General features: G+C 33.7%; 1 protein-coding gene across 1 annotated transcript; it reads right to left on the bottom strand.

The window, feature by feature from the left end:
• Positions 1 to 1657: 1657 nt before the first annotated feature.
• Positions 1658 to 17335, bottom strand: LOC137837076 (cell division cycle protein 27 homolog B-like). Its single transcript, XM_068645932.1, has 16 exons — positions 17122 to 17335; positions 15280 to 15352; positions 14956 to 15068; positions 14561 to 14607; positions 13176 to 13273; positions 12381 to 12685; positions 12019 to 12174; positions 11394 to 11595; positions 10747 to 10970; positions 10533 to 10598; positions 4076 to 4195; positions 3606 to 3682; positions 3111 to 3230; positions 2799 to 3018; positions 2405 to 2686; positions 1658 to 1974 (listed from the first exon to the last, which is right to left on the bottom strand). The coding sequence occupies exons 1-16, from the start codon at positions 17224 to 17226 to the stop codon at positions 1924 to 1926; spliced, it is 2259 nt and encodes a 752-aa protein (XP_068502033.1). The 5' UTR covers positions 17227 to 17335; the 3' UTR covers positions 1658 to 1923.
• Between the last annotated feature and the right edge of the window lie 7079 nt (positions 17336 to 24414).

Below are 24414 nucleotides of genomic sequence, written 5' to 3'. Positions count from 1 at the left end.
AATTATTGTGTTGTTATTGTCTGCTAGATGGTGTATCTATTTGTTAAAAAGATTGCAGGCTCTATTCAACCTCTTTTCTAAAGCCAACTTGTTTCTTCAATTAATTATTGGATTGAGTGCTTCATAGTAAGCTAAAATTATAACTTATAGTCAAGACACAATTCTTTCTATTTAAGAGTGTAACAACCCAAGTCTCATAATTCAATAATGATTTGACCTACATGACTTTTGCCATGAGACAATTGATGCACCTTGCAACAATCTTTCCCTCAACAAGTGTCTTGCTAGGAGTGAAACTTATTGATTGTGAGTTGGCTCACCTAGCCAATTTATATAACATAGAAAGGCAGGATATTCGTGACGTGTACGTGTGGATGAACCAAATCCTCATTGAATTTAATATTTTCATTATAAGCCTCCACAATAAGATAATTGATGGTACTTTTAACAATCTCATCTTAACAATTGCCCCACTAGAAATTGAACTTGTGACCTTGTCTATGATACTAATCGTAGAATCAAACACTAACCACTAGATCAAAAGTTATAGCTTATAGCCATGACACAACACTTTCTACTTAAGTACGTAGCAACCAAATCGTCATGATTCAATTGTAACTTAATCCTCTTAGCCTTTACCACATGACAATGAATGCACCTTATAACAAAAGTATGTTCTTGAATTACTGCAAAATTGAAATGTTGGGGAGTAAAGAAACTAATACGCTTATGGAATCTAATGTTAAATTTGGTGTTGAGGAGAAGAGTTCTAAAACAAGGAGAGATATCGATGACTAGTGTAAAAGTTTATTTATCTTATTCATACTCGCCAATACATTAGTTATTCTTTAAGCTTAGTAAGCCTATTTATAAATGATCTAGGAAGCTCACATGAAAGAAGTTAATTGTATACTACCACATTTGAAGAAAACTTTGAGGGCTTTACTTTAGAAAGAGCATAGAAAGAAATGTTGAAATCTTCAGATAGGTAGATTGGATTGGATCTATAGGTGATAGGAGATCAGCTAGTGGATATTGTTCCTTTGTTTGGGAAAATTTAGTGACTTGGAGAAGTAACAAAAAATTAGTAGTAACAAGGAGTAGTGTAGCTGCAATGTTTAGATATAATGGTTATACTAAATTTTGCAGGAACTCAAGGTTTCATATCAACTCTTTATGAGATTATTTTGTAACAATAAGATTTTCATCAAGAAAAATGTGAATGATTGAGTAGTGAAGTTGGAACACACGTCCAAACTGCAGATATTCTATTCAAGGTGGTCAAAAGCTCAATATGAAAACTTAGGGTGCAAGTTAGATATAATTGACATCTATAATCCAACTTGTGACGGTTTTGGATATCAAGCCAAGAATAGAAGTTGTTTCCCAAATTAGCAGAATACATATCCTGATTAATTGTAATTAAGAAAATAATACCTCAATTGTACATGACAGTTTATATTTCTTACTGTAAATTAGAATATTCACCATCCCTAATTAGGATACTTATTTATTGTACCCTAAAGATTATTTATGTCATTTGCATAATTAGAATAAATTTTAACAAGTGACAGAACGTGTCGTGTTATTAACATTTCTCATCATATATTGAATTCAAAATGAGATATTTGACACTTCAAATGATTTAAACCAGAGCTGAGAGACTAAAGCGTTGATTTATAAACAAATGGTACATATATTTTCCCGTAACGCAACTATTTGTACACGTATAGGAGCTTCTCGGTACCTCTGATACATCATATCTCTAATCCTTATTCGACTTTTCTACAAAACTGTATGCAGTTCTAAAGTTCTGAAAATTAAATGGAATGATGATTGTTGGGATGAATACTCAAGCCTTTGACCTGCTTCTATACACAACTAGCCCAAAGCAATCTTGCATCTTGCACTTTAAAGGTAGAGCTATAAATCGTCTTCGAACTCATCGGGTATATGCAACTTCTCAACAGCAGCCTGTTTCGAAAAGAATAAATAATGACAACAATCAGAAGTTTGTTCCATGTACTATTGTAATCATACGAATTAACAGCAAATGGTCAAAACTTAGTTCCTGAAATCGTATCTGTCTATGTATTAGTCTCTGAAATTTTAAGTTTCTAGAATTAACTTTTTTTCTGTGTTAGTCCCTGGACATGTTATTTCGTCACCAGACTAAACCAAAATGACAAAAATGATTAATTTTGATTTATTTGACTTTTCCTTAGTTTCACAGACAAAATAATAGTGAAACACAATTTCAGGAACTAAATTGGTCATTTACTTTACAAATTAACTACACATTCAGCATAAGAATCCGAGAGCAGAAGATTAGTTATCTGTAAAAATCGTTAACGAGTTTATAGAGCAAAAGGATTGTTGAAACTCTGTTAAAAGGCCAGCTCACCTTAATGGCAGCAGCATCTGTTGCAGATGGTTTCAAATCCAAAGCAACACCATAATGAAACATTGCTCTCTCATGCATGTTACGCTTTCTATAGATATTGCCCATCAAAGCATAAACACTACTTTCACGAGGAGCACACTCTTTCAGCTCTTCTAGGACATCCAAAGCCTCGTCAAATTTTTCTAAGCTAATCAGTATGCTGGCCTTTTGATACATGGGAAGTGGGTTTTTCTTATCTGCTAAGATAGCTTTCTCCATTATGGCTAATGCTTCCCAGCTTCTCTGACAAATCAAAGAAGTATAATTTCAGAATACTGGATACAAAAACTTGAGCAAAAGACAAATGGTATTGTAGTTTGTACTACTACAACTAGACTGGCAAGAAATTATTAACCTTTAAAGCATGCAAAGCAGTTCCAAGGTATGACAGTATAACAGAAGATCGTGGGTTGATTTGGAAGGCCATACGGAAATGATGTTCAGAGAGATCAAGCTTCTCTTGGCGAAGATATAGCATTCCAAGTCCATACCATGCCTTATAGTGCCTTGAATCAACCATGAGTGCACTCTGGTAGCACTTAATCCCATTTTCAAAATCTTCTAGTGCAACATACCTGCAATGCAATGAACAGTGAATCGAGTGCATAAAAAGTTATTAAACCATGTTTGGACACGTGTATCATAAATGAAAGATAAATGTTCATACTCATGTCCACAAAGGGTGTGAGCATATGCAAATCTGGGATTCAGTTGAACAGCTCGTTGAAAGCTCTTCAGTGCAGTTTCATGATCTTTCTGCAGGCTGTAGCAATTACCCATGGCACACCTGCCATATTCATAAGATAAACCAGGATAAGTGACAATAATTAGAAGAGAACAGCCAAATACAGCAGGGGGTGGGCTTTCTACTCTCGAGTTTTCAACTTGCTAAAATAATATTGGTGTTAGAACTGTACGGTACTATTATCATCAGCTTCACAGGCAAATACTTCTAGAAAACCAAATTATACAAAAAATGTTCAAAGTTTGGTTCACAATATGTGTGCACACATGTGCATCCACACACATGAGAACACATGGAAAATGTAGTTTTCAGCCATCTGGAAAGAAGAGAGTAGCACATAAAAATGGCATAAGAAGAATTTTGAGTAGAAAAAACTGAATTGTTACACAATTAAAATAAAGCTCAATGTAACACTACCAAGATTGAGGAGCTAAGCGATCAGTTGAAATCAGTTCCTGAGCCAGGTAACTTAGCTTCATATCTTCCTTTAAATGCTGCACCCGATATAAGTCAGTTTGTCAGGCAAACATCCAGTAATCATTTAAAAAATTTAAACTTTAAGTGGAAGGAAGAAGCTAAAGAAATACAAGGATATTCCAGGTGCCCCACATCCAGGGTTCCTTTTGTAATTTTGTAGATGACAACCATTAAAAAAGGAATCATTTTACATATAGAGTACGTAGCTATGTAACATCAGAGAAATCATAGCCTCAAATACATTCTAGGTATAACATTAGAACAGGAGCCCAGAGCAAGGGCATCAAAACATTGTTGATTAAGTATCTTCCTGTCAAGAGACTTTATTGTTGAATGGACCAAATGTGCAAATCAAAATGCAACAAAGAAAAATGGTTTTCTTTTAACAAAGAAAATATATTTCAACTCACATAAAGGACCGTTGAATGTATATCCATTCCTTCCAAACTATAAGGTGTAATCTGACGAGCAAGGCTAAAGGCACAATCAGCTTCTAAATAATCAACTAGCTCAAAGTATGCTTTTCCAACCTGCATTAAAACATGCTAAAGTAAGGAGGATATTTCAAACGAGTTGAATTAATAAAGCCAAATCCAATCACTTTGCTGGAAGGAATAGTTTTTCTCATTTTAGCCTTGAGGACAACATTGTTTCTGTACAAGGAAGCACTGATAAGCCAAGTGCTATGAGGCAGTTTTGTTTTATGGTGTTAGTGTTATATGTGGTGTGAGAGACCAGTAGGAGGCAGTTAAGATATTAGTTTGTTGGTGCTTAACATAAAATTGAAAATCCAAGGAAAATAATTTTTACTTCATTATATATGTATATATATATATATATAGGGTCCAGAGTGTACAGCATCTTGATACCTAACAAATGTCCTATAACTTTCTATTTCGTAAGCCCCTTCCAAAACAAACAGTGGACATCTAACTGTGTCAAACAAAGGCCATGTCAGACCTGCATCTGACATACATGAACACCAAATTGTTGTTCATAGTTTTGCCTTTCCTTGGTCTCTCCCACCCACTACCTTATTGTCCATCCAAAATGATTAATCTATTGTCATCTTTCAGATGGAGGACGCCTAGTAACCATTATATATTTAAAGTAAACCTCACTCAAGAATCTTCCAGGCTTGAAGCCTGAACAACTCACAAGCAAGCAAAACCGTTGTGCTGAGATTTAATTTAACTGAGTTTTTATTCTAGTTCTTTGTTTTATTTGTGTTTATAGTCTCATCTAAAGTTGACAAAGCTTTGATTTACTTGACATCTTATATTCATTGAATTAGGCCACAAAGTAGTAAAAGATTAGTTAAGTGGAATAGTGAGATTAATTTTGATTTGAGGATAGGACCTAAAAGAAGACTTCATATACAGAAAATCCTTTTTTTTAATTAGTGAGTGTTGCATAATCAGGAGAATTATGCTGTAATTAAGTGCAGATTCCATTTATATTTATTAGGAGAGATTTGTTAGTGATTTGATTTTATTTGATTTGTACAGCTTTAAACAACCATTATAATTGTCTTTTATTACCTATTATTTCCTTCCTTAAGTAGATTGTAAAACAGTCTATAAATAGAGACTGTAATCACATTTGTAAGACACATCAGAAATACATTCCTTCTATTTCTTTCTATTCCTTTCAACTTGGTATCAGAGCTCCTGATCTGGGAGACTCTGTTTCTACAATTTTTTGGCAGCCTTCATTGCTGCAAATACTTTTCTAGGCAGCCTTTATTGCTGCAAATACTACCGCTGCCGACCTCCGCTGCCGACCTCTGTAGCCGACCTCTACCTCTGCTGCCGACCTCCGACGCCGACCTCCGCTGCCGACAGACGTAGCCGACCTCCGCTGCCGACAGACGTAGCCGACCTCCGCTGCCGACCGACGTAGCCGACCGCCGCTGCCGACTGATGTTGACAGACGTGCCGACCGACGTAACCGACGTGCCGACCTCCGACGCCGACCTCCACCGTTGACCGCTGCTGCTGGAATTTTTTTTTCCAGCATTTTTTTTCAAACAAAAATCACCTCCAGTTTTGTCGTATTTCGGTCAACTCTTACCAATGGCAACTAACAACACAACCTCTCTTAGCTCCAATGATTTGCCGATGTTGCAAAGCAGTTATCGTCTCGATGGAAACAACTACCTGCAATGGGCCCAGTTGGTTCGTGCTACTCTCAAAGGAAGGAAGAAATTGAGTCACCTAGAAGGGAACCCTCCAGCCAAAACTGATTCGAAATATGAAGACTGGGACGATGAAGACTCTCTTATCATGACCTGGTTATGGAATTCTATGACGCCAGAGATTAGCCGAAATTGTATGTTCTTCTCCAGTGCTAAGGAGATTTGGGAAAACCTTTGTCAAACATACTCCATGAAAAAAGATACTGCAGCATGGTACGAGATAGAAAACAAGATCTTTCATACCAGCCAAGGGAGCCTTTCAGTAACAAACTACTATGGTATGTTGAATGGTTTATGGATCGAATTAGATCAATATCAAAATTTGAAGATGAAGTGCACAGATGACTGTATTGCACTAACACAATTTCTTGAAAAGGTACGCATATTTAAATTTCTTTCTGGATTAAACCCTGAATTTGATCCAATTAGGATTCAGATTTTGGGAAAGGAAAATTTCCCTTCTCTCTCAGAGGTTTTTCACATTGTACGAGGGGAAGAAACTCGGAGGTTAGTAATGTTGGATGGGGGCAACTCCGTTGATAGTTCAGCTCTAAGTACTAACAACTCTGGTGATAGTTCAGCTATGGCGACTGGCAAGGGACCTATAAAAGGTTCATTTCCTTCATTTGGAAAGCCTCCCACAAAGGCTAATCGTGAAGATCGTTGGTGCAGTTATTGTAAAAAGACAGGTCATACTAAGGAAAGATGCTTCAAACTTCATGGAAAGGAGAAGGTCTTGGAACGTATTGGAGGATTCAAAGGTACCATACAAAGGCATGCTAATCAAGCATCATCTGACTCTGAAAGTACGACCTTACCTTTCCCTCAAATAGCAGAGGAGGTCCCCTCACTCAGCAAAGAAGAGTTGGAACGTTTACGAGCTCTCATGAACTCTCTTAGTAAGACTAGCTCTTGTTCTTTAACCATGAGTGGTAAGAGTTCTAGTTTCTTATCCTTTAATGCTTCTGGTACTGAGAATATCTGGATTATAGACTCTGGTGCTACTGATCATATGACACCTCATTCCTCTTATTTTTCATCCTACAATGTCTTGTCTTATAACCAACATATTACTGTAGCTAATGGTTCCAATACCCCATTACTGGTCGTGGTAATATCCACCTTCAACCTTCCTTCCCTTTAAAAAATGTGCTTCATGTTCCCAACCTATCTAATAACCTCTTGTCAATTCATAAGATTACCCAAGATTTAAATTGTGCAGTGACATTTTTTCCTTCCCATTGTGTTTTTCAGGATCTTGCCACGGGGAAGACAATTGGACTTGCTAAAGAGCAGGGCGGGTTATATTACTTACAACAGGAAGAAACTAAAAAATGTGCTAAACTACAGGCACACACTTCTAGTCTTCAGCAAGGCACTGAATCTTGGTCATCTTCTCAAATATGGCTTCAACACAGACGTCTTGGACATCCTCCTTTTAGTACCCTAAAATCCTTATTTCCTGTTTTATTTACAAAATTATCGGTTGAGTCTTTTCATTGTGATGTTTGTCAGTTTGCTAAACACCATAGAACAACTTTTCCTTCGAATAATAATAGAAGTTCAAAACCTTTTGATCTTATTCATTCTGATGTATGGGGACCTTCATCTATTCCTAATATCTCGGGTGCAAAATGGTTTGTTTCATTTATTGATGATTGTACTCGCGTTACCTGGATATTCCTTATGAAAGATAAGTCTGAAGTTTTTCACTTGTTTGTAAATTTTTACAAAATGGTTCAAACACGATTTGAAAGTCCAATTAAGAGATTACGTTCTGATAATGGACGAGAATATGTCAACCAGAACCTTTCAAAGTTTCTTCAGGAAAATGGAGTTGTTCATGAATTAACCTGTGTGGACACTCCTCAACAAAATGGGGTTGCTGAAAGAAAAAATCGTCATCTCCTTGAGGTAACTAGAGCTTTACTTTTCCAAATGTCTGTTCCAAAATCTTACTGGGGGGAAGCCGTCCTGACTGCCACTTATTTAATTAATAGATTACCTTCTCGGGTTCTAGAGGGTGTTACTCCTATTCAACTTATGACCATATTCTATCCTTTTATTCCCATGTTAACTAGTCTTCAGAGTCGTGTCTTTGGTTGTCCAGCTTTTGTACATGTTCATAGCCCGTATCGAGGTAAGTTAGATCCTCGTGCCATCAAATGTGTCTTCATTGGTTATGCCCCCAACAAAAAGGGGTACAAATGTTATCATCCTCAAAGTCGTAAAGTTTATATTTCCAAATATGTCAGCTTCCATGAAACAGAGTCTTTCTTTCCTAGTTCTCAGCTTCAGGGGGAGAGTATTCAAGAAGCTGAGGACCTTGAGTTGCCACCTTTTCCTTTGTTGCAGAATTCCGTTCTTAAGGAGAATGACAAAGACCCTATGCCAACATCATTACCAGAGAAGAATAATGAGGACAGATACTTTGGGAAACAATACCAACGAAGGCAACAAGAACCCGTCCTGATCGAACAGCAACTTCAATTGTCCGAACCGGAGGTAAGAACCCATACCTATGAGACCCTTGAGGACACTTTAAATAAAACTAACCTAGATGATTTACCTATTGCCTTGAGAAAAGAAAAAAGATCTTGTGCCAAATATCCTATATCTCAATTTGTGTCTACAGAAAAACTTTCTATGCAGCACCAGAGTTTTCTTTCAGCTATTGATTCTATTAGAATCCCTACATCAGTACAAGAAGCCTTAAAGGATGAGAACTGGGTTCGAGCCATGAATGAAGAAATGAAGGCATTAGAAAAGAATGAGACTTGGGAGATTGTAGAGAGACCAAAGGATAAGAAGGCAGTGGGTTGTCGGTGGATATACACAGTGAAGTATCAGTCTAATGGCACGTTGGATCGATATAAAGCAAGGTTAGTTGCAAAAGGGTACACTCAAACCTATGGGATCGATTATGAGGAAACTTTTGCTCCAGTAGCAAAAATGAATACAGTCAGAATTATTCTCTCCTTGGCAGCGCAATTTGATTGGGAGATGCATCAGTTTGATGTTAAGAATGCCTTCTTGCATGGATGCTTGGAGGAAGAAGTATACATGGAGATTCCACCGGGTTATGGTAATGTTAATGAAGAAAATAAGGTGTGCAGACTTAAGAAGGCCTTGTATGGTCTTAAACAATCACCTCGTGCTTGGTTTGGAAGGTTTACTCAAGCTATGGTATCTTTGGGGTACCGACAAAGCCAAGGTGACCATACTCTGTTTATAAAACATTCTCAGAATGGTAAACTCACTCTACTTTTGGTCTATGTAGATGCTATGATTATTACAGGTGATGATGAGATTGAAAAACAAAATTTGAAGGAGAGACTAGCTGCTCAATTTGAGATGAAGGATCTTGGGAAGCTGAAGTACTTTCTTGGGATAGAAGTTGCTTACTCAAGACAGGGCATCTTTATTTCTCAAAGAAAATACATCCTTGATCTTCTCAAAGAGACTGGTAAGTTGGGTTGTAAGCCCACTGGAGTGCCAATAGAGCAAAATCATAGGATTGGGAATGATGAGGAAAACCCAAAAGTGGAGAAGACACAATATCAAAGACTTGTGGGGAAACTCATTTATCTATCACACACTAGGCCAGACATAGCCTATGCAGTTAGTGTGGTTAGCCAATTTATGCATGATCCAAGGGAAAGACACTCACAGGAAGTAGATAGAATTCTTCAGTACTTAAAAGCCTCCCCAGGAAAAGGATTGTTATTCAAAAAAGGGGAAAACTTATCCATGAAAGTATATACTGATGCTGACTATGCAGGATCGATTGTTGATAGGAGATCCACCACAGGCTACTGCATGTTCTTGGGTGGAAATCTGGTGACATGGAAGAGCAAGAAGCAAAATGTAGTTGCAAGATCAAGTGCAGAGGCAGAATTTAGAGCCATGGCTCAAGGGGTGTGTGAACTATTATGGGTGAAGATCATACTTGATGACCTTAAAATAAAATATGAAGCTCCTATGGGCTTGGCGTGTGATAATAAGTCTGCTATCAGTATTGCACACAATCCGGTTCAACATGATCGAACAAAGCATGTAGAGATAGACCGACACTTTATTAAGGAGAAGTTGGATGATGGTCTTATAGCCACGGAGTACATCCCGTCAAGACTACAATTGGCAGATATGTTTACTAAAGGACTTCCCACAAAACAATTCGAAGATCTTACTTGCAAGTTGGGAATGATAGATATACATTCACCAACTTGAGGGGGAGTGTTGCATAATCAGGAGAATTATGTTGTAATTAAGTGCAGATTCCATTTATATTTATTAGGAGAGATTTGTTAGTGATTTGATTTTATTTGATTTGTACAGCTTTAAACAACCATTATAATTGTCTTTTATTACCTATTATTTCCTTCCTTAAGTAGATTGTAAAACAGTCTATAAATAGAGACTGTAATCACATTTGTAAGACACATCAGAAATACATTCCTTCTATTTCTTTCTATTCCTTTCAACTGTGAGGAAAGTGGAGAAGTGTAACTAAGGGCAGATAAGATATCCTTTCAATGAAGTGCAAAATAGTCAAGTACTATAAAGAACAAAATTAGTACGTGCACTGAACAAAAATTGGAATAAAACAAAATAAGCATGACGAATCCCAAATAAATACCAGGGAAAATGCATCGAGCTTCCAAAATTACCTGAGAAAGAACCCAGCCAGTTTTGTAATGCTTCTGTGGAAGTTTCAGATAGGTATCCAGCGCATCCTGCTCTTCGACAAACAGATATTAGGAAACAAATGCAAACTTGGGACAAGGTGGTATTTTCCTCCTTTTATTTCCAATTTAAAATCCCTAATTGCAATAATAACCTCAATATTATCTAGATATTCCCCAGAAAAATTTAATTAATTACCTGGCTCCTATATAAACAGGCAAGTCTATAGCCTTCACCAAGAACTCTTAGAAGGGTTAATATTTCTGAAGCGCCAGTGATGAGCTTAGAACGACTTGTTACTTGGCGGCCAATTTGAAAAGTTGCAGCTTCTTGCTCATATGTTTTGGCTTCAACGACAGGAGATGAATAAGAATTTGTAGATGTATCATTTAAAGAATAATCTAGAACATCAGTACGAATCCCTAATAGAAAAAAGGAAATCATTTAGAATTTGAAACAAGGAAACCTTTAGGCAATAATAATCACCATAAGAAAATAAATGAACTAATCATAATCATAAATGTATATGCAAACCTTCAAGTTAATATAGTAGTTCAACATATTATGCTGACACCTAGCAATGGACTAGTATTTCTATCTGGCTCACCAGTTTAGATAAAGGAGATAGCAAGAAAATCAATGATATGAACTTTCCTTCTGAAATCTTTCGAAAGGCTATAGCACAGAAGAAACTGACAAGAAATCTAACATTGTCAGGTGGGATGCTGCTTGTACAAGAGAATGACTTCACAAAGATTGCAACTCTACTATTTTGAAGGGAAACATTTCCGGATAAAAGAATAAGCTTAAACAATAGAATAGTGAGATATATACACATTCATCACCTTCATCAATGTTTTCATTGGCCCATGACTGCCCTTTCCGAGTTGCCATGCTATGAAATGCCACATGGTTTAGCTTTGAACTTCCCTTATTAGTTCCATTTCCAGATACAAATGTTGAATTAGCATTTGCGTTTACATTTTCACTACTTGAGAGCCTTGAACTACGTCGAGGACCAGAATCAGGAAATAATGTACCTGAAATCTGTAACAATATATATTTAGTTTAGGAAAAAAAGGAATAGTGAAAATGACAGAATATTTATCGTATCATCTGGAAAAGTCAAGCATTCAACTGAGTACATATCAGTACAATCATGCAAAACACAAGTTACTCAACAGAATAAATAGTCAATTAATCCACACATTATAATATGAAAAAAAATATATTCAACTATTCTTCTTAAAATAAATAGCACCAAATAAAAATCCACAAAGAACAGAATGCAAAAATAACTATAACTAAGCTTATATGCTGGGTGAATCCAGAAAATTGAGTAACAATATTTCAACCATATAAATGAGAATCCATGGTGCCATGATTTACCCTAGATTACAGAGAAAATCCCAGACAATTGGCATGTTTATCTACTATAGATGCAACTATCGATTGAACTACAGAACCAACCTTTCGTGACTTTCCTTCACCCACACACTTTCTTCGAGGGGCTTGAATAGGAGAGTTCACTGTTGACTTAGGAGAACAGTCAACACTAAGTGTAGTAAGATTTTGGAAATTTGGCATCACATTCCTACACAATGGGGGTGGAGCAACACTTGACAACTGCAAAAAATGAGAACAGAACATGTCATTCATTTTATAAGGAAAAAGGGACATCAAACACATGTAATTGACCAAGGAACCTGCATTATCAATTTATAAACTACAGAATAACGGGATGGCTTTATCCATATCTGGATATATATTGTAGCTTTTCACAAATTTTTTATACACATTAATAGGCGTACATAATATAAAACTAGAGTCACCTGTGCAGCCATTGGAGATGGGGTGTTATAAAATGACATGTTAGATGAACCACTATTAATAGGTTGACAAGTAGCTCCTCCTAATATAGATGTTCCATGATGATACGCAGCAATATCCTTGAGACCTTGCATTTGTTTGAGTTGCCTTGGACTCCCTTCTTCGGGAATACAAGATCTGGGAGCAGCTTCATTCCTATCTTCAGGTGACATATGATCGTTTGGAGAGGTTGAACAATTCAGGTATTGATTTTGTATGCAAAAAGCAGCTGCTTCACCAAAAACTACAGTTGCTTCTTCAGCAGCACCTAAGAAAACAGTGTAATGATAATAATGATGAATGAATGAGATAATGAAAAAAGAATAATATAAGATTTACACTAGAAAACAGTCATTTAGTTACAGCAAACAAATTTTGCATTGATTTCCTGGCCATATGTATGCTTCCTATTGAGTCACTTGACAGATTCAGTATTTGTTAAAGCCATAAGCAGTATAGTAAGAAAGAAAATATTTTATAGGGCTCATTACTGTTGAGTTATTTCATCTATCACATGAAAACCATGACAATAAACTATGCCTGGTGGTCCATTACAAAAACAAAATGTATGTATAAACAATAAGTACATCATTACCATACCATACTGTTTAAAATGTTTGCTTTAGCTATCTTATTTTTTCAAAGCTAAAGATGCACTTAACAATTTAGCAAGCAGCAATTTAAACTTCTAGGTTTTGCCAGTTGCTTCATCAAGCATGTTCAGTCATCGGGAATCAAGTGCTATCATCTCACATTACCTAATATACACAACTCCTCATATGCAGCCCACATTAGAGGATCCATTGACAGTGCCTGCTTGAAATATTTTATGGCACTTTTCCTTCTGTCAGTGCATCTGAAAAGGTAGAATAATTATTAAAGAATATAGATATGAAAATAGTATGAATTAAAGCCAAGACAGACATTTAAAGACAATTCAATGGAAACCAGTAACAAAGGATCAAATATTCACTGAACATACCAAATACTTTATGGGAATCAACCACCATATGACAACCAAAGCTGTGACGTGAACGTGCAATAGATTTGACTAAGGGATGCGCTAATAGAGAAAAGTGAAATTATCTAAATATTATAGAATCACATGTGAAACTATCGAGCAACATCAATCCATATAGTTTTTAAAGAGCTGGTTATAAAATTCAAGGTTGAAATCACCCTTGTTGTCTACTTTATGTATCAACAAAATGCATTCTCCAATTCTTGATAGGATTGTTTTGGAGTTGTCCATCCTTCTCAAAGAAGATAGTTACAAACACCAAAAAGCTTCACTGCAAGTTATTAATATTTCTAGGGCATAGTTATCAAAGCTAAGAAAGAAGCGCTGCAGTGCATAGCAACGAACCACAGAAAAGGCTACAATAGGTATAGCACATGGTTGGATGACTTATTTAATAAATTTTAAATAAAAATTAAATAATTAAATATTTATATTATATAAATACAAAAGCTATAAAAATGCATGCTCAAAATCCATTACATGTTTATACTTAACAGTACAAGGTCAAGGGAGGAAACAAAAAAAAATTCAAAAGATATAATCATATTTCAAACACAAGATATCTTAAACATTAGATAACAAGTGAGAGAGGGCATTGCACAGAGAAAAGAACAGAGGAGGTTGGCAGTTCACAGATGGATGCATGAGAAAATGCAACAACTAGAGATTTAAATTATAACGGCTGAAGCAAAATTTCAGCTTTATGGCACCCCCAAAAAAAGTGATGATGTTATTGAGGGCAAAATGGGGTTTACAAAATGCCTCATTCTAGTGTAGCTAGAATGCTAGGGCCATTATTTTGGTCACAACTATGGCGGACATATTCAAGAACATGCTACTATTGTGCCTAATCACTGCTCTGCACTGTATGCCACTATAGCATGCTATTCATCACTATGTTCAAGGGAAGATCGTATAAGTACAACTCTTCTTAGCTTCTTGTGCATACCAGTGAAAGATGTAACGTAGTAAGAACAACAGCACTAATTTGGTGTCATTGTTGATTGTATGTTATGTGATTTTTTGCAAAATTAGTTAGATTATTTAATTTATAATTATCAAATAATATATTTTGTGATGGGAGGGGGGCAGTCAAGATTGATATGAAGACTGTTCAGTAACCTGTAAATGAGCCCTAATAGATAATGACCAGCTGCACCATTTGGAACCTACATAGTAAGAAAAACAAAATTAACAAAATCATTAACCTTCTCCCAGAAAATGCACCAACAAACTATAATAAAAAGCAACTGGAAACAGAGGGGATATGTTAACTTATGTGGAAAATGAATCACTACTAGCAAACTAAACTCAGTACAGTAGAATAACAATGATAAAAAAACCTAATGTACCCCAGTAATGAGAAGGTATGAGAGAGGATCATTAGATGCATAATATAAATGATAATAAATTTAAAATTCTTTGGGAAATAAAATATGGCCACCTGTATATTTTTATAATTTAATAATTAGGAGATAACCATTAATCTAAAATACATTCTAAATTGGTTTTTATACCTCTGCACTAGGGTCATTGATAGAAGGACATAACGCTGCTTCAGCTTCAGTAAGAAGATCCATATGAAAGCATGATATCGCAAACAAGTACCGAGACTGAGCCATTTGGGAGCCTTCAAGTAATAGATAAGAAAAATAATAAGTCAAGATAAATAATAAGTAGCACTGCTACAAAATAACTGCAAGTCAAGGAAGTAAAACATTCTATTAGAAGCTAATTAAATAGGGGGGAAAGAAAGGGTAGTGATATGATATTTAAAAATAATAGGACATAGCTCCAAAACTGACCGAGACATAAATAACTAAGTAAGGCAAAAAAAATACCCTTTAAGATATGGTATGCACAATAAGCTTGATTGCTCTGCAAGTAACATCCAGCTAACAATTGCAAATTTGTCTGCATAAAACAAACACAATTACCAAACACTGACTAAGAAAGTTTAAAAAATGTCATTTAGAAAGTGACGTGGACTTAATAGATAGCCAAATAAAGGGTGCAAACACATTCATGAACAAGTAATAATTAACAGTGTTATAAGGATACAAAGATGTTAATTAAGTATATTCCAATACAAGTATCAAAGGCATTGTTGTAGATTTCACATCGTCTAGACATATGACCAAATTATAATATATAGGTGGGTACAAACCTCACCTTACTAAGATGATATTGTGAGATTGAGTTACTAGTTAGACTTAAATTTCACTTGGTAAGATGGTACCAGAGCCATTAACAACCTATCCTAGTGAGATGTTGGGCCTATCATGCAACCTATTATCCTGCTCTATTCCCACGTTTGACGTCCTCAGCGGGAAAGGGTGTGTTGAAAATCCCATATCATCTAGAGATTTGGCCAAATTATAATATATAGGTGGGTACAAACCTAACCTTACTAAACTTGTTTTATGAGGTTGAATTGGATTGAATTCCACTTTCTTAAGAGGCACATACAAAACACATGTACCTTAGCTACAATACAAGTACAACAGATAATGAGGATACATCATACATATCAATTCTGAAAAACTTGGCCAACATGTATAACAATAATAAGTTGGTAATAAAACATATCATAATAGCAAATCTTAAATATGGACATATTCTTTCCAACAGATCTGCAGGATTCACATTTGCCATATTGAATATAATTAACAACAGAACAAAAAACTATCTAGCCCTAAAGTTAAGCCTTAAATTCTGCAAAAAAAAACATCTTCATGTTACACAAGCAACCATTGCAAGTTGGACTGTCAAACTAAATAATCTTACACCTCTTACGCTTAGCTCTTGAGGGGCAGTAGACCACCCAACCAACTTCTATTGGCCAACTAACTAACCAAGTCCAGCTTGTGACTGTCTGAGGCAGCCAGCCAATCAGCCCATCCTTCTTGATCTCACAGCTGATCTATACTTGCAAAACCAATATGATATCACTGTTGACAAAACCCTCACGCATTGCAAATAGGAAAATGCTAGAACAATATGAAGAATTATTGATCCCTGCCCTTGGGGGCCCAGTATAATTGTCTCTAGAACCTTCCTGTGAACCTAGCAAAAGGAAAATGCTAGAACCACGCGAAGAATTCATGAGCCCTGGCCTATGGGGTCCAGTATAACACTCTCTACCAACCGAGGTCACACATTGTAGAGCTTACTGAACTTCTATGTTAATACCAAACTTTAGGAGTCTCTTGCAAGTGGCCATAGGCCCTATAACTACAAGTATCCCTTCCAGTGACACGGCACAAACTCACTCCAAATTTTGAAATCAGAAAAATCATCATCCATATTCATCACTCTAAAGAAACCTATCAAACACTCAAGTAAACTCCAAACCTCAATTCAATGAATCTATTAACGCAACAAAAGAAAATCAAAATATCTCGGAGCAACAACACTCGTTCGAGCGTTCGAGAAGCTTCCACAAAGAATCGAATCGAACAGGTAAAGATACCCTAACCGAAGCCATCGATCTCAAAGCACAGACAACGCAACAAAGTAACAGAAAAGGCAAAAAAAACAATTGAAGTTCCTCGTGCTCGTAGGCTTTAGCAACTAATTTTCTCTTCCGTTTAGGTTTACAAATTTTCTTAGAAACCAAATAAGAACTAAAAAATTCGAGTGCGAAGTGCTGAAAAAGAGGAGGAAACGAAACGAAACACCACCTCGGAAGGAAACTGAGCACAGAGACGCTGCGAGATGAAGATGGCGTTGGAGTGCATGAAATGGCGAAGACTCTTCTGCACGCAATCCACAAGTATGGCTTCCATGGTTTGCTTCGCAATGTTCAATTTTCTCTTTCTCTCAGAGAGAAGAACAAGAATTGAAGAACATAACCAACACAACGGAGCGAGTGAGAGTGGGGTTTCGTTTGATTTGATTTCGGAGTCTCACGTGTTCGCTCTTTTTTTTTAAAATTCGATCACGTGATACGGTGCGGTGCATTTTGCTAACTATGCTAGAGAAATTCTCTGAGGATAAAAAAAATAAATAAATAAATAAATAATAAACTTGTTCCACCAAAGTAGCGTTTAATAAGGTTGAAAATCAAAAATAGATACATCATTTATTTAATATTTATAAATTTATTTACTTTTATCCATTCCATTCATATTTTATTTTATATTTTTCTCTTTTTATCACTCTTTATTCTAAGTCTTTTCTATACATAATTTATGTCCTTTTTTTTTTCAAATCAAATATGAGATTCCATATCTGGATTATTTATTTTATTTAATGATATATTCTATTACCAAAAGTGTTGGGGGCTAAAGAGTAACAATTTGTTTCCCAGATAAAAATGAAATAAAGAAGAAAAAGTAATTGAATGAGAATTATAATAAAAATATATAAGTTATTCAGTAAAAGAAAAATTCGATGCAACTTAAGTTTTTAAATTATTTGATTTGAAATAAATAAATAAATACTATAATTAAAATATCGTTTTTGTTATCAATAAATTTTAGTTTGTTCTCTACTAATTGCTTCTTTTCACTTTTCACTTGCTTCCATTATTTGATTTTATGTATTGTTTTTTATATTCAGTTTTTGATGAATTTATTCTCTTTTTTGCCTCATGAACAATGCAAATAGAGTTGTTTTCCTCAGTGGTTTTGAGTTGATTTTTTTATTATAAAGTTATTTGAACTAAATACACAAATTATTAGGTCCAACCTTAAAAAACTTCTAGTCTTAAAGTTTAGAAAAAAAAATAGTAATTAATTATTTGAAGTAGAAAGAGAATTTGTTGTGTTGTAAATATATGATGCTTGAGAGATATATTGTGCAAATATATTGTCTCTCTAAATTGTTTCAGTAAAGAGCAAACTTTGTATTTTACTATTTAAAAACATGTTGTATCAAAATTAATTCACTTCACACTACATTTGTATAAAGATTTATCAGTATATTTGTTTCCATGCTTACTTTTAAGGATATAAATATACTTAATCTAATAAATATACTTAATCTAATTATTCTTTTGTGTAAGAATTAATGTCTAGGTGAAGAACATGAATAAGAATATTCAATCTTAAAGCTTGAAGTTAGAAAAAATATCTCAAACTTACACATTAAAAAGTGTGTTTTATAAAAAAGAAACACACATATGAAAAAACTTAGAAATAGCTGTTGTGTTAGTGTCACCTACTTTCTACATTGAAGTGACAAAAACATTATGCACTCTGAAGCTCTCATAAGCAAGATGAGATAAAAAAAAAAAAAAAAGAGTAGGTGAAATGCATTTAATTTTTATTATTAATCTAAACAAATATTTGATGTCAATCTATCAAGTTTTTTCAACATTAAACTCATGTAGATGAATCGTGAAGAAAGAAGAAGTATGAATCTCAACCCCCAACAACAATATTTAACAAGAGAGTTTTATGAGAGTGACTACTTTTTTTTTATATATAAGTAATTGAAATAAATAGTAAAAAAAATTTCTTTAAGTTTTTTATGTTCTAAGAAAATTTCATTCAACACACTTTGAGTTATATCAGAGTTTATTGTTTTCATCATGGTGGTCACAATTGTATGAATAACAATTCAATTTTTAGATTAGATGTGATTCTAAACTACATTAATGTTGATTTTTAAATTGCTTGAATGATAGAATAATTGTATAATTTGACTGCTTTGAACCAATCGGAATATGCATTAATTTAAGTTGGATCATGCATAACCTTGTTATGAACCCATGCTAGAAAATATAAGAAAGATGACATTTCTTGTTAACTCCCGAGTACTTGGAAAACTTACCTTGTTGAAAAAAGAACAAAACAGTTGCATACTTTACCGAGCATTTCAAATTACTCCAAATGAAACTTAAGATACTCTGTTATATTGAAACTCCTAACACTACCCTTTAGAGATGATGTCTTATAAGTCAATATTATGTTAATGGAAGCACCAATCCGAAATGTTACCGGAAGCATCAATCCATAATTGTTATCGAACTCACCAATCCAAAAAATTTACTAATTCCCCAATCTGGAATTTCTACAAATTCAATAATCTGGAATACGAAAAAACAAATGTGGATTCTCTATTCCGTAAAACTATCAGACTGCATTGTCTGGAATACTACATATGAATTACGGAAATGACAATCCAAAAAAAAAAAACTACAAATCCAAAAACCAAAAGAATTTACTTACCTTCAAGAGAATACTACATATGAACTGCGGAAATGACAATAAAAAAAACAAAACTACAAATTTGAAAACCGAAAAAATTTACTTAAAGAGAATACTACATATAAACTGTGGAAATGACAAAAAAAAAACAGAACTACAAATCCGAAAACCAAAAAAGTTTACTTATCTTCAAGAGAAACCACCCAACCACCACCAGGTTGTTGAGACGCCACCCACCACCACCAACAAAAATGCCTTCATGTGCTAAGAGATGGAGCAGCGTCGTCGTCGTTTAGAGAAAAATGGAGTATGTGGAGTCTGTCTGTGCAATTTGTGGACAAAGGAAGAAGAAATAATAAGGAAAGTTTTGTCATTACATAACATTGTGTGGGTGGAGGAAGAAAAAGGTTAAGGTGCAGGAAGGAATTGCCTTCCCAATTTATCATTCCCACTTTCACAACTTGCAGATAATATCTCCCTTCATGCCTTTTAGGCCCAATTTCTCCCAAAATCTTAGCTTTTCAAAAGTTGCAGCAGTTTTCTCCATCCCTACCTCCCAAAAACCCTTCAAAATTTTAGCTTTTCAAATTTTCCCAAACTTTACCTTTTCACCCTTCAAAGTTTAGCTTTTCAAATATTTTGTGGAGTTCACCTCTCTACCCTTTGCCACATAAGCAATTACTGCCACATAAAAATTCTCAAGTGGGAGTTTTTTTTTTTTAAAAAAAACATTTTTTTGATAAAATAACTATTAAGTTTCGTTAATCTTCATTAAAAACTATAAAAATTATACTTCGACACTCATATAAGACAAAATACTTTCACTTTACACCCTATTCTATCAATATAATAATATACATTAATAATTTTATATTCAAATATTAAAAAATATAATTAAAATAATAATTTAGTGAGTTGTAAAAAAAGAAGTAATTTTTTTAATAGGGTAATTTTTATTTTTTACTTTTTTTTTCTCTTTTGCACCAATTCATTTTATGTAGTTGTTGTATTTATATAGTACTTTTTAATTTATATATACATATATATTAATATGATAGAAATAATTTTTATTAAATTTTCTACATTTAAATAAGGTTTTTTTACCATGATGGGGTTATTTTTTTTTGCTTTTTACCAAAATGGAGTCTGTTTAAAAAAAATTACAAATTTAGGCAAGTCGTGTCAATTTGGCACGACTTCATATGCACAAATCATTCCAATTAGGCACGAATTTTGCCTTGTCATACTGAAGTCGTGTCAACTTGACACGACTTCTGCCCTATCATATTGAAGTCGTGCACGACTTCTGCCACGTCATATTTTTATTTTATTTTATTGTTTATATATTGGGTAGTAAGTTATGTAATGTTAAAAATTAATTTGATACATAATTTTCTAAGAGTGTTAGTTTTAAGGAACAAAAAATTGGATAATCGTGTATGAATCATGTTTGACAGTAATGTAATACAATAACTTGATTATTTGATTAATTAAAAAATGAAGAAAATTGTTATTGAATTTGAAAATAAATAGATAAATGAAAAGTTATTGTATTTGAAAAATAAATAGAGAATTATTGTTGTGAATTTGCAAAATAAATAACTTGAGAAGTAATGATTTTACAAAACACGTAATGATGAGAAGAGATTAATTAGAACTAAACAAATTAGTAAGATTCATTACCAGATATAAAATAAAAATATAAAGTTGAACTAGAAGTAAATTATTCCAATTTTTTGTTCCTTAAACTAACACTCTTAGAAAATCATGTATCAAATTAATTTTTAACATTACATAATTTACTACCCAATATATAAATAATAAAATAAAAAAAAATTATGATGTGGCAGAAGTCGTGCCAAGTTGGCACGACTTCAGTATGACAGGGCAGAAGTTGTGCCAAGTTGGTACGGCTTCAGTATGACAAGACAGAAGTCGTGCCTAATTGGAACGATTTGTGCAAATGAAGTCGTGCCGAATTGGCACGACTTGCCTAAATTTGTAATTTTTTTTAAACAGACCCCATTTTGGTGAAAAACAAAAAATAACCCCATGATGGTAAAAAAAACCTTTAAATAAACTTTAAATAACCCCATGATGACTGGACGCATAATCTTATATTTCATATCGAATTATTTAAAAATAAAATAAGATTATACGAGTATAATATAATAAAAATAATTGTTTGAATAAATGAAAATCATCTTATATTTAATACTTTATTCTTATATAACACTTTATTTTAATTTAAAAAAATCATGCAAAAGTCTATAATATTGATGTATTATTTACATTATTTCGTTTATTATACAATTTGTAAGGGTATGAAGTATAGTTACTCGCACTGTTATGTTCAAATCAACGTGAGCTATAAAAAAATCATAAAACTATAAGAAAAAATAAAATTAAAAAATATCAACACAAAAATCTCTTTTAAAAAAACTACTTAACCTGAGTTTTCATTGTGAATAGAATATGTAGGAACAAGGTCAGTCTTTATTGGGCTCAAATAAAAATTTCAAAATATTCTCTTCATCTTTACATGCATTTTTGTTGAAAAATTAATATTCTCGCCAACAATTTTGGGTCGGATCTTGGAGGTGGTTGAAGATCACTGTGATGTGAGGAGAGCTCCACCTGTTGAAGAGACTTTGACGATCAAGTCAGTGAAAACATAAAAATATTAGTGTAGTATGTATTGCAAGGAATAATACTTGTCTTTGTTCAGGGTCTCAAGACCCTTTTATAGCACCAGTAGATCCTTCTTCAGGAATTTGTACCAACATAATAAATTGTCAATATATTTCCCTTTATTCAGGGATGATCAAGTAGAGAATATAGTTTTTAGTTACATTTTTGCTAAATTGGTGTTGAAAAAGGAATCCTAATTAACTGATTTGGGTGCATTAAATATCAAGCGCTATTGGGCTTTTAACGTGACCCGACTTGATCGACTCGAAAACATCTATTGGGCCTAACTCATTGGGCCGAAAACACCCGATCTACATGATAAAGTCTTGACCTGATCGTGTGACCGAACGGTACAATAAACATTTTAAAAATCACATTTGTTTGACACATTTAATTAAAGGTAACTTGTTTATGACGAATGTTGTAGGGTGCTAACACATTCCTTACACATAATCGCCTCCGATCAGAACCAATGTCCTCCATGTATGCCTTGGAAGATGTCATAGTATTTGACTTCATGTCTATTTCTAAGAAGACTATTTTGTCTAAGATTAGGACATGACATAGATATTAGGTAATGTAAGTGAGAAAGACTTAGTTGAGTTGAAAAAGTAGGACTTGTTTGATAGTGACAAAATTGAACAAGTGAAATTTTGTGAACATTGTGTCCAACATAAAGCCTACAAAATTCGGTTTAATGTTGAGTATAAAGTATTAGTTTCACTCACCGATGAACTCAATTGTTGTATTATTCATGCACTAACTTGAATATCTTGATTTATACTTGTTCTTTTGCAACTTTTTGTAATAATAGAGCAACTACTCAAATAGCTGAAGATCCTATACTTTACGAGCATACAAAACATATTGAAGTTGATTGATATTTAATCAGAGACAAACTTCAAGATGATCTCATTCACTTACTACCTATTTCTTCTTCCCGGCAAGTTGTATACTTACTCACTAAACCTCTTCATCCTTAAATATTTCAGAACAAATATTTTTAAGTTTAACCTTTGCAATCCTTTGGGTTCAACTTAAGGGACATGGGTGTCTTAAACAAGACTATTTAAATTAATGTCATTTACAAATCTTGAATCTTTAATAATTGAACTAATACTTAAATATAAAACATTCTTGAATCTCAATCAGTCTAATTTCTACGAATACTTAAATATAAAACATTCTTTTATTTAAAGATAAATAAGAGGAAAAGAAACATTCATCTTCCTTATATATTTTTCTTATTATTATTTTTTATTTTATGTGGAAGATGAATTATTAATATAATTAATAAATAATTATAATAAAATAAAAAATATAAGAAATTAGTATTGATGAGTTAAGAGTCAATCCACCTCTAACTTAACTCGAACCCATACATCAAGAAATCAAGTTTAAGTTAACCAATATTTAAAAAATATCTATAATTTTTTTAAGTAAACCCAATTCAATTACATGGTTAAATAGGTTAGTAAAATGGTTTGGTACTTACACTCACGTTTTACTCATTCTTAGAATTCACTCACACCTTAGCTTAAATGCTCTCAACAACAACAAGTACAATGCACTCAAGAGTTACAAAAATTTAGTTCATGCATGTATCTTATATTCAAATCAATGATTTCTTTTTAATCAATATATTTTCGGTACGTAAAACTTGACTTTTGGTAGATAAACGTACATTGCACCACATGCAAATTTAAACATCACCAAACATAGTACATGCAAAGTATACGATCTCATTATCAAGCAAAGCCAAAAACGTCACCAAGAACAAAACGTACACATAATTCAATTTTCTAAATCTATTGTATTTTCAAAATCTATTAATTGACTTTTGTTTTTTCCACTATGTCAATTTTCAACATAGTCTATTATTGTTTTGCTATATACGTTGAAGAACATATTCTAACACTTATAGAGTGATTTTTTTTGACATTTCGAGTGATGTTGAAGAACATATTCTGACACTTATAAAGTGATTTTTTTTGACATTTTGAGTGATGTTGAAGAACATATTCCGACAGTTATAGAGTGATTTTTTTTGACATTTTGAGTGATGTGTGATTCTTGAGTTTTGTCAGCGTATTTAAAGATGTTTTTCAGTGGTTGTCTGGTCTATTTATT

This window comes from Phaseolus vulgaris, chromosome 4 (genome assembly GCF_000499845.2).
Source record: "Phaseolus vulgaris cultivar G19833 chromosome 4, P. vulgaris v2.0, whole genome shotgun sequence".
Classification (NCBI taxonomy): Eukaryota; Viridiplantae; Streptophyta; class Magnoliopsida; order Fabales; family Fabaceae; genus Phaseolus; species Phaseolus vulgaris.
The sequence above is the reverse complement of the archived record's forward strand: the minus strand, read 5'-3'. Positions and strand labels throughout refer to the sequence as shown.

Coding starts and splice junctions, on each gene's coding strand:
- LOC137837076 (XM_068645932.1), bottom strand. CDS start 17,226: ATGGAAGCCATACTTGTGGATTGCGTGCAGAAGAGTCTTCGCCATTTC. Junction 12,686..13,175: donor TGAGGAGTTGTGTATATTAG/GTAATGTGAGAT, acceptor CTGTTTTCTTAG/GTGCTGCTGAAGAAGCAACT. Junction 3,683..4,075: donor TACATTCAACGGTCCTTTAT/GTGAGTTGAAAT, acceptor TATCGGGTGCAG/CATTTAAAGGAAGATATGAA.